At 30.2% G+C, this 11,472-nt stretch overlaps 2 protein-coding genes across 2 annotated transcripts; both read right to left on the bottom strand.

Annotated features, from left to right (window-relative positions):
• Window positions 1-53: 53 nt before the first annotated feature.
• MONOS_12856 (uncharacterized protein) lies at window positions 54-4,345 on the bottom strand. The gene is made up of 6 exons (XM_067865510.1): window positions 4,139-4,345; window positions 3,936-4,034; window positions 3,498-3,869; window positions 3,320-3,426; window positions 398-3,021; window positions 54-334 (listed from the first exon to the last, which is right to left on the bottom strand). The coding sequence occupies exons 1-6, from the start codon at window positions 4,310-4,312 to the stop codon at window positions 276-278; spliced, it is 3,435 nt and encodes a 1,144-aa protein (XP_067729582.1). The 5' UTR covers window positions 4,313-4,345; the 3' UTR covers window positions 54-275.
• Window positions 4,346-7,964: 3,619 nt separating this feature from the next.
• MONOS_17423 (uncharacterized protein) lies at window positions 7,965-9,677 on the bottom strand. The gene is made up of 4 exons (XM_067870342.1): window positions 9,605-9,677; window positions 9,450-9,474; window positions 8,901-9,394; window positions 7,965-8,843 (listed from the first exon to the last, which is right to left on the bottom strand). Exons 1-4 carry the CDS (start codon window positions 9,623-9,625, stop codon window positions 8,082-8,084), a joined length of 1,302 nt encoding a protein of 433 aa, XP_067729581.1. The 5' UTR covers window positions 9,626-9,677; the 3' UTR covers window positions 7,965-8,081.
• Between the last annotated feature and the right edge of the window lie 1,795 nt (window positions 9,678-11,472).

Here is an 11,472-nt window from a genome sequence, read left to right as displayed (position 1 = left end):
ATTTTTTTAAATGGTACACTCGTTGCTAGAAATAACAAAAAAGTCAATGTTTTGTTCTTTCCATCTTAAAAAATAAAGTTCTGAACTCTCAATAAAATTTGTAAATAATTGTACATAATTTCTACAGAACATCAGAATGAATCTTCAACAAAAATGAAATACTTCTATTTAACAATTTATTTTTCTAAATAAATTAAAAATTTGGCGATTAAGTCAAAAATTAGCACAAACTTTAGAAATTTCTCTTGAATATTGCACTTTTCTCGCAAAAATGCTCAAGATGAATAGCGAGAATTGAGATGTAGAGGAGCCCCTCGAACGCTCTGAGGCAAATCTTTTTTAAAAATTGTTATGATAATCCAAATTGCTTTTAAAAAAAAAATATGTTAATACAAACCATCATTTTGCTGGACTTTTCGATCCGATTTAACCGACTGTGAATTTCGTTTGAGAAATGGAGGGTCAGCTCGTCCTGTTGAATAAATACGATTGTCTGAGTTGGGGTTGCTGGATGCATCTCGAAGATTTGCAGAAAACCTGGGAGTCATTTGTTGTTTGATCAATTCTTGTTCTATTGTTGTCAGCTGGGATGATTGGGAAGTTCTAGTCACTGGCAAGGGACTTAACTGCTGAAGTGGACGAGAACGAGAAGTGATTGTTAATAATGGAGATGTTGAAGAAGTACCTGACGAAGAAGAAGACAAAGAAGTTGAAGAAGATAAAGAAGACGAAGGTGTAATTGAATTCACTGAAACTGAAGTGTTTGTGGCAAATGCAGAAGATTGGCCTCCGCGTCTAGATGAAATGATAACTGGCTCGTGAGAAAACAAAAGAGGCGGTTGTGAAGAAAAGTCAAGAGAAGGAACAGAATGAATAGCGTTCGATGAACGCACATTCTGTGAATTTGCTTTGGTGGATCGAGGAGATTTCGATGAGGTATCAGAAGGAGGTGCACGGTGAGAATTGAGCGGTGAAAGAGAAAGTTGATGTGGATGCTTCGGAGATGTTGAGACTGTGGAAGAAGGAACAATGGTTTGCGTGTCTGTATCATTTGCAGTGTGAAGTGACAGCGTATTCAAAGAAAGCTGTGGAGGATTCTGCTGAAGAACTTTGTGAGCGAAAAGAGGAGGAGAAAGAGACGCACCATATGTTGAAGACGGTGTGGAAGAACTGCTTGCAAAAGGATTTGAGTTCGGAAATGAAAGAAGTTGCTTTATCGTTAGCATCTCTTTTGTGTGAGGGACTTCATCGCTGCCTGATTGCTCGCTTTTATCTTTCACTTCTTCTTTGATTTTCACATTTATAGCTTTTTCATCCCCTTCTTCAATCTGGGTTTTCTCTTTTCTTCCTTGCTCCCTCTCTTCTCCTACAATATGCGCCGTTTCAGGATACCAATGAATAATATCTCTTTTCTTACCCATATCAGTGCTTATCTTTCTTGTTGATTTCTCATCCTCTGCTTTAGAAGCTAATTCCTTTGATTTGTACTCTGTATTTTCTGTCAGTTCGGATTTCTCTTCTTTATTTCTCTCTTTTTCAGGTTCCTTTCTACTGATGACAATTCCGTTTTGCCCAATTGCAATTTTGCTAAACTTAACCAAAGCGTGCGATGTTTTCATCGCCAGTTCGAAGTTTTCCCGCCTTTCCGCCTCAATCTGGCTCTTCAGCTTCATCAGCTCCTTCATCGCTTCTTTTGTCCTCATTTCCATCCGCAAATACACATTCAAGTTGGAAAATTGGATGCTTCCCTTTCTTTGTCGATGAATTATTAGAGAATTTTTATGCTGTTGATAACTTGAAGAAGCTATTGATGAAGAAAACGATGATGATGCAGTTGACGAAGAAGAAGGTGCTTGTGATTCTGCAATCAATTCATTGGATTCTCCATCAAGTGAAGCATCCTGCCCTTTTGTCTTTTTATTTGAAGTCTCTTGATTTTTGTTTTGTGATGCATCTTCAATCAATTTGCCATTCGTCTGTCCCTTTCCTCCTTCGTAGTTATCAGCTTCTTCCTCAGAAGTCGTTTCAGAAGCAGATGTCAAATTCAACATTTCTTTTTGTTTCAGACGCCTGATAAAATATATCCAATTGTTTAATGCCTTCTTGCTTTTTAAGTCTTCGTCTCGCTGTACATAAGTTGCCAATCTGCCGAAATCTTCCACAAACTGTTCTTCTTCCTTGCTGCTTGCTTTGACATATTCTTTTTCTCGAACTATTTCCATGTCTTCACTTTCTGATTCGGCATTTCCTTCTGTTCTGTGAACTTCTTTCTTTGCTTCCGAAGCAATTCTCCTTCCATCACTTTTTTGATTATCATTTGCACATTCTGTTTTGCCTTTTTCTTCGGTAGCTGATAAATCGCAGCTGGAAGTATTCGCAGCTGCCTTTGATGCTTTCCCATTCTCTAACAAATTTGCTCCTTTCATCTCAGAAATAATTCTGCGAAATTCGTCGTTTTCAGCTTTGAGGTCTTTTATTTCCTTTTTCAGATGAGAAAAATCATCAGCCTTTGCATCCTTTTTCTGCAAATCATTGTCCGTTCCGTTGGATGCTTCTTTCTCATTTTCCTTTGCTTTGCTTTCAGATTCTTTTACTGCTGAAAGAAGCGCTATTTTTGATTTCAATTGCAAAATTTCTTCGTTTTGAGCTTTCAAATTGTTGCGAAGCAAAGCAATGTTTCCATCTTCTCGGTTCTTCAAGGCTTCTTCGGCATCTCCCTGTGTTTGTTCCTGATCAGTCTCACTCTGATAACGCTTCATGAAATATGATAATTTGGACTTCAGCTCGACATTTTCATCAGTCAGCTCTAATATCTTCCTTTCTGCATCCATTTTTTCTTCGCTGGCTTTCATTGCCTCCTTTTCTGCTTTTTCTTTCTCTTCCTTTATCAACTTAGCCAAATGCAGTATTTCTTTCTCGCTTTCTTTTTTCCTCTCTTCCTTTTCTTCTCTATCATCTTTGCTTTCTTTTTTCTCTCCGCAATCCCCAAACTGACCTGATGATGTGTCTAAACCTTTAACACTGAGGGGAAATGTCACAAAAAATATGAGAAAATAAAGTTGTAAAAATAAATAAATAAATAAATAAATAAATAAATAAATAAATAAATAAATAAATAAATAAATAAATAAATAAATAAATAAATAAATAAATAAATAAATAAATAAATAAATAAATAAATAAATAAATAAATAAATAAATAAATAAATAATCTTTTCATTTCTTTGTATATTGTTACTATTTCATCAATCTCACATGAACAATAGCATCTTTAAATCAAAATAAAAAAAAAAACTCATAAATAAAATCGCATGCATGCATTTTCAATTCCTTCAATTCGGCTTCTTGAACTTTTAACTCTTCTTCTTTTCTTTTCAGAAGGTTATTAATCTTGGCAACCTGTATTTCCCTATCTCTTTCGATTTGCTTTCATTTTTACAAAACAAAGAAAAGATATTTTAAATAATCATTCTTTTCTGATAAAAAGAGTTCCACACCTGAAGCTTGTTTAAAAGCTTCTTTTTTTCTTTGTTAAATGAAGCATCTATCTTTTGTATTCTGTCCATACATTTTTCTTTCAATTCTTCATATGGTTCTTCTGTTGAAGCTTCGTCTCCTAAAAACTCTTTAAGCCATGCCTTTCCATCAAATAATTCAACATTCTCCACTTTGTACATTTCTTCATATCTCATTCGTTGCAATAGTTGCTCTTTCAACATCATCAACTCTTTGAAAAACATTTCTCTTTGCATTTTTAATAAATTATCACGCCGTAAAATAATTTCTTTTAAAGCTGAAATTTCTCGTGCTTTAAGCTCGTTTTCTTTCACATGAATCAAAATTTGATAATCTTTGTCATCAGTAGCATCCTGAAATGTTGTGGGGGAAAATGAATTATTAATTAAAGTTTTTTTAAAAAACAATCTAAATTTAGCCTTTGAAATTTTGTCCTCTTTTAAATGAGTAATTGCATCGACAATGAACTGAGAGTATTCAGTTAAAACATTTCCACAAAGATCTTTGAACAAATATACCTGAGATTTCCAATTTCATTAAAAAAAAAAGAAAAGAAAAAGCAATTTAAAAAATACAGGTTAAACATATATTTATATATGCGACATTACAAAACAAAATAAACTTCATCTCTTGTATATTGAGGCTTCAACATTGAATATTTTCCATTTTCGGTAAACACCTGATGGCTCTTTTTCATAAAAATTGATAATCCTGATTGTACGCTTGCCACAATCTGATCATTTGTTTCATTTTGTGTAGAAAATAAAGTCTTAAATGACCTCTTTGAATGGCTCATAGTTCTCAATTTTCTTTTAATTCTTTCTAAAATAAAAAAAGAAAAGGGATTTGCAGGGGAAAAGTTCTAATCATTTATTTTTTATCATCAGCATTCTTTATATATGTTAACTTCAATAAATTGAAAGCTCTTTTCGAAATTAAAATTACGAAAAAATAATATTTTCAAAATTGAAAATTAAACCCATGTATTTCTCATAAGCACTCCTATCAAATAACTTTTTCAAAAATTCTTCAAAATAAAAGTGATTTCATTTTCATTTCAAAATTTTTTCTAAACCTTGAAAACAGATTAACAGCTGTGAAACAATTTGACTAATCGAATAAAAAAAGTAACTTTTTTTTTTGTTTCGACTTTGTTCAAACAACCGGACATCGCGCAAAACACATGACAAGATCACTTTCTCAAAAAACTGCTCAAAGAATAAATCCTTATAATTTTCATCTGGATGAATCTTATTTTTACTAACTCATTTGTCATACGAGAATATCATTTTCACATCACTGAATAATATAGGGTGGTCCTTTATATTTTGTTAAAAAAATTTGATATGGTTTCATAATTTAATGTGAATAAAAATTCAATCATAAAAATATTCACCGTTATGAGTTGTGATAAACTCCAATCGCTTAATCCAACTTTCAAAGGCACGAATAATCATGTCTGAAGATATTGTAAGAAAAATATTTCTTATTTCTATTTCTAATTCTTCAGAATTAGAAATTTTTTTCCCTTTCAGAGCCTGCTTAATGTAGCCGAAGAAGAAAAAATCGCATGGCGCAACATCAGGAGAATAAGGAGGATGCGGAAGAATATTTAAATGATGCTCCTCCGCAAAGATCTTTGAAATTGCTGCTGTGTGCGGACGAGCATTATCGAAATGAATAAAAAAATCCAAAGGAGAAACGGAAGAAAGGTCTATTTGAATCTGGCTAATGGGCTTTAATATCGAATTCACGAAATATTCTGAATTCATTTTTGTTTTTTCTGGTAGTATATTAAGAAAAAACAGCCCATGGACTGAAATGAAAATTGTGAACATGAATTTCTTATCAGAATAAGTGTAATTTGCTGTAGTTGACACTTCAGATTTTTCTTTTCTCCATTCGCATTCGAAATTATACCTTCTGAAGAAAAAAGATTCATCACCTGTAATCAGCCCTTCAAAATTTCTTTTTCGTAAATCTCTCAATTTCTCCAGTAATTGTAAGCCAGTTTGAACGCGGATTTTTTTCTGATCATCATTCAGTAAGTACGGCACCCACCTAATTTTGTAAGAATGGAGATGTAATTTTTCATGAAGAATACGTAAAACAGTTGTTTTTGCAACACTAAATTGTTATGCCAACGCTCGGGAGCTAATATGAGGATTTTCTTCCACTGCTTGTTGTATCTTCTTTATCAACACTTCATTAGTTGGTTTTCCGCGATAATAATGTCTCCTGTCAATTTCTTCTCACCTTTGAATGCGAATGTTCCATGAACGAATAGTTCTTATATCCGGAAGTTTTAAACCATACGCAATTTGCAGTTTTTCATATATTTCTTCGGAATTCATTCCAATCAGAGTGCAAAACTCTGTTATATCAAAAAATTTTTGATAATTCATTTTTTATTGACCCATTTTTTATTCTTTGTGCAAAATATAAAGGACCACCCTATACAAATAAAAAATGTGTAAATATTTATTATCAAAGAGAAATAGGATTTTATGTTTCTTCAAATATCCATAATTTTTTTGTAACATTCAGTCGATGTAAAAATGAAACTTTCGCATTTCAAATAAATAAACAAAGATAAGTCTAAATTATTTGAAAAATTCTTTTTGTTTAATTCTCAAATGATATGCATATTCAATATTTTCTTAAGATTTTCATTCCAACTCACCAAAATTCATCAGCAAAGATATTAACGCTTGACAATGATTTACCATTTATTATTCAAAATTAATAAACTAATTATTCGAAGTTGTTGAACTAATTATTCAAAATTGTTAAACTTTTTATTCGAAATTTGTAAAACTTCTCATTCAAAATTAATAAAAAACAGCATTCAAAAAAAAATTTTTTTTGTGAAAAATTGGTTTTCGGCTGAATGTTAGAAAGCGACTAAAATATTATATCGTTTTATTATTCATTAAAAGGATGAGAAACAGAACCTCTGATATTATTATTTGTCGAAAAACATGAAATCTTTGATTTTTCAGAAAAAATCATCTTCATTGATATCGGATAGTTTTCAAATAAATTCTCCTCACATTGTTAAATTATGAATAATTCTATCAGGAAAATTTTTATGTATCAATTTTACAAAGAAAAAAAAATAATTTACAATTGCGTTTATCCATAATTGCCTTATTGATATTCCTCTTTTGTTATTTATTGTTTTTCTTCAAATCTTCAATTTCAAATTGCATTTTATGATTGAATTGTTCAATATTTAACAATGTGAGGAGAATTTATTTGAAAACTATCCGATATCAATGAAGATGATTTTTTCTGAAAAATCAAAGATTTCATGTTTTTCGACAAATAATAATATCAGAGGTTCTGTTTCTCATCCTTTTAATGAATAATAAAACGATATAATATTTTAGTCGCTTTCTAACATTCAGCCGAAAACCAATTTTTCACAAAAAAAATTTTTTTTTGAATGCTGTTTTTTATTAATTTTGAATGAGAAGTTTTACAAATTTCGAATAAAAAGTTTAACAATTTTGAATAATTAGTTCAACAACTTCGAATAATTAGTTTATTAATTTTGAATAATAAATTGAATATTGAGAAAACGATCTTGTCGTGTAGCTGGTCCTTTTTGAAATCGTCCTTCAAATAAAAATTCTAGTAAATTTTTCATTTGAAAAAAATAAATGAAAAAATGTGTTTCTTTAATAAAAATATGGGACAAAGTTTTTTGCTTTCTGAATTTTGTTCCACAGAATAATTTCTTTTGTTTTTCTTAATTAAAACGATTTTCGGTATTTTTTGCATGAAATAGCTAGACTTATTATGATATAATTTCAGAAAAAGTTTGGAACAAATCTTTGTTTTTTTCACAAAACCTGAAATTTCATCCCATATCATAAACAGCTTGTATTTTCCGTTGCAGCTCATTTTTTCAAAAACCCCCGCTGAAATTCATAATTTTGTTATGATCAAATACTGAAGAATGATTACAATAATTATTATTCTCATAAATGTTTGCCTCTTGCTTTATTAAATAGAAGACAAGGTTTCATTTTGATTCGAATTTTTTTTCTCGACTTTTTATTTGATGTTTGTAATGTATTTTTTCCAACAAAATGGGTATAAATTGAACACTTATATATATTTGGGTGATTATTATTGAAATCATATCTTTTTTCGTGGTGTTGATTTTTCAAAAATAGTTTGTTTTTTGAAAGAAAATTATTATTCAAAACAGAAAAAATATCATAATTGTTTTAAAAAACAAATGGTTTTGCAGTATCAAAGATAAAAATTTATTTTATAAGCCTTTTCACTTTTCAATTTTTTATATTGATATTCAAGAAATATTTTTGCACCGAAATTTTTATATGAAAATAATTTGAAACCAAAAATAATCACCCATTTATGTTTTTTTTCCTTTCTCAATTTTTCTTTCCTTTCATATATTTTTTTGCAATTTCCCAAACAACAAAATGTCCTGGTTTATTGATATCCACAATCTCCGAATTGCGAAATGATTTGACAAAAGAAAGAAAAGAAAAAGAAAATCATTTCATTAAAAATGAATGAATTTCAGTTCTTTAAACGAAAACGAAATAGTCAATGTAATTAAAAGGTAATTCAAAATTTCTTCCGTCAGTGTTTTGTGTTATATCATTTAAGCTCATGATTATATCTTCAAATCCTTTTTCTTCCATCTTTTCTATAATCTTCATTTTGATGAAATTTCTTTCTGCTTTTTTCGTTTCGTTATCTAGCTCTCCTTTCAATCCTCTTGAAATTTCACTAAATATCTTCAAACAATTGCGTACGGCAGTTTTATTTATTGTTTTCTGATTTATTTCTTCCAAAATTTGATCAATAACTCCTTCCTTTTGCAATTCATCGACGCTGACAATTTGATCTTGTGCAATAACGTAAAAAAGGTAAATTAGCAGGTTTGATGTTTCTTGTTTATTGTCTCTGAGAGGCTTGATTAACCCAGCAAGGCACCGAACCAGCCCGGCGTATTCCACGTTCCACGATTTGAAGTTCATAAAAAGATGGTCAAAAACAATGATCCATCTCTTAATGATATCATATTCTATCATTTCTTGTCGTCTTCTCTCTTCTTCATTTCTTTTCCCACTCACATTCTTTGCAAGTTCTTCTAGTTCTTTTGTTGCCTCATCTATGAAATGTAGTTTGCTCACAATTATTTCTTCCGAACTTTCATCATCCACCAATCTATTGAGCAAAAACCGCCAAGCGGATTGATACGCAAGTCGTGTAAGATTGCTGTGATGCTGATGATATATCAAGATTTCTGCAATTTCATTCAAATATAATTCATGGCATATTATCTGTATAAATTTTATTCAATTTTATTCAAGCAAGAAAACAATTGAAAAGATCAAAACATGGTTGTCGCTGATGCCACTCAAAGCAAGCAAAGCCATTTCAACTTCTTTTAGAGCTTCCTTGTTTTTCTCTTTGTCTGATGCAACTTTCAAAAGACAAGGAATGCAAATCGATAAATGTTCATTTGAAAATGTGTTGTTTAGGAAAAGATAGCATTCGCAAGCATCAATATGAAGTTTTTCATCATTCTCTTCTTTCTTCATATCTTCATCAACAATCATTTTCTCAATTCTTTCACACAATAAAGAATTTTCAAAGTTACACATCCATATACTTTTCAACTCCTTGCGATATCCAATGTGTTTCAACATCAAAACAGAATCTTTCGTTGCAATTTTCTTTTTGTCAATTAAAATGTTCATTCTATCGAACAATTGTTTGTTGAAAACAGAAAAAAATTCATCTTCTTCCATCTCATTCATAAGCCCATTCATTTCTTCGATTTTGACTTTCTGTTCGTCTTCATTGCAATCTTCAAGCTCAGAAAACAATTCTTCAAAAACAAATGATCGAATCATCAATAATTCAAATGCAGCAATTTGGCAAACTTGAAAAGCTTTTCGTGCAAAGAGTCTCCAATAATTTGATAATTTAATGAATAATGATTGAAAATTATTTTATCATTCAAATGGAAACCAAAACACAAGAGCGTATTTGTGAATTAAAAAGCTCAAAAGAGTCATGAAAGTATCTGCACCCACACCATTATATCACCCATGAACATTTCCACAACAGATAACACAAAAAAACAATAAAATTGATTCTTAAATTTGAAGAGATGGGTGTTTCGATCAAATTTTTTTCTTTGAACATGAATATCTAACAGTTAGATGAGAGATCTGTGAGTGAATGTTTTCTGAAGAATGAATAGTATTTCTTACTGTTGTCACAGCAGACAATAAGGTAGCTCATTGATGATGGAATATATAATGAACATTTTGGAAACTGAATAGTTAATAAAATATCACAACTTTAGATTTTGAATGTTGTCAGAGTGTTTGCGGCATAATGAAACTTGAAGGACATCAATGAAACCTAAAAATATTCATTTATTTTTATTATTCTGTTCTTTTAGTTTTCAGTTTTATAGAGTATAGTTTATATGTCTGAAACAAATGGATAAATTGACGATGAAGTTTTTAAAAGTGAAAAAAATAGCAGAAACAAAAAGAGTTACAAATTCTTCATTCCACAATTCGCATGCATAGATAAAAGACCCCAACATTATTAGCCAACTCTCAATTATCCGCTCTTCCTTCGTTTCTTTTCCTTCTTTTCCTTCTTCTGTTCTCTTCCAATCAACACATTTTGAAAGCTCTTCTAATTCTCTTCTTGCCTCTCTTGCGAAATGCAGTTCATTCATAACTACATCTTCCAAGCTTCTAGTAAATAAAATTCTTCTTATCAAAAACTGCCAAGCAGACTGATAGGCAAGTCATGTTTGATTCTGATGTTCCTGATGATATTGGATGATTTCTATCACTCATTTAAATAAAGTTCTTTATTCACCCCCTTGAAAAATTTTTTTTATAAAAAAAATAAAAATCAAAATTCAAAAGAAATTCACATTCAAATATATTGCATTATTCAGCACAAAGAAAACCATCTATATTTCCTTTTGATCATTCTTTTCTTTTTCTAAGCTTGTTTAATATATTTATAAGAAGAAGGAATGAACGAAAAATTGTAAACCAATCTTTAAAAGGTTTTGTCTTTTTCGTTGCTCTGGTTATTTATCACTATTGAATTCTTCTAATATTGCTTATCTTCCGTAAAATTCCTAATCAAAAATAAGTTGTTTTATTCACAAGATGAAATAATTAAGAATGTAATTATTGATCGTTTTCAAAAGTTCAAAAGAACGCTGTTGATGAATGCAATAGATTTTGAATGCGATAATTACAGTAAGAATTGTTCCTTAGCAATGTCTTTTTTGAAATTAAGAAAAGGAGAATTAAAGCAGTTGAATTCATATGATTGTTTGACAAATAGATAATTTTTAATTTTTTTCCTTGTTATAAATATTGACATAAAATATTTTTGATTTTAATCAATGATTTTTAGATTATATATTAATTCCATCATTTAACTGCGAATCAGTTGCATTCAATTCGTTTCTTTTTGAACTTTTGGATAGTTTATCAGTTTGCTGCATTCAACAATTTTATTGTTTATAAATCGGATTTTTGTAAAATTGTTGTAATTACTTTTAAATCAGTGCTGCAAGAACTCTTCTATTTGCTTTGCCAGCGAATTTCTTCCATTCGAGCAATATTCATTTCAATCAAATGAAGAAAAGGTTTTATCATTTGAACTTTTTTTCTTTAACTATATCTTTTCCAGAGAATTTGCATCGACCATTTTAAGAATCAAGTAGATGTCATCAAGAATTCTCTGAAAACGAAAAATCACATGAAAAAAGTTCATGATGTTTGCTTGCTGATAACAGAAATATCACATTTGATATCAATGACATCGAAGAAGATCAATTTATTTGAATGTGAAGCAAGAGGAAATAAGTATTTTCCCCCATTGATATCTCTTTTTTTGAAACCAAATGTTAATTTTTTT

Source organism: Monocercomonoides exilis (assembly GCF_001643675.1).
Source record: "Monocercomonoides exilis strain PA203 chromosome Unknown scaffold16-1735695, whole genome shotgun sequence".
Lineage (NCBI taxonomy): Eukaryota > Preaxostyla > Oxymonadida > Polymastigidae > Monocercomonoides > Monocercomonoides exilis.
The sequence above is the reverse complement of the archived record's forward strand: the minus strand, read 5'-3'. Positions and strand labels throughout refer to the sequence as shown.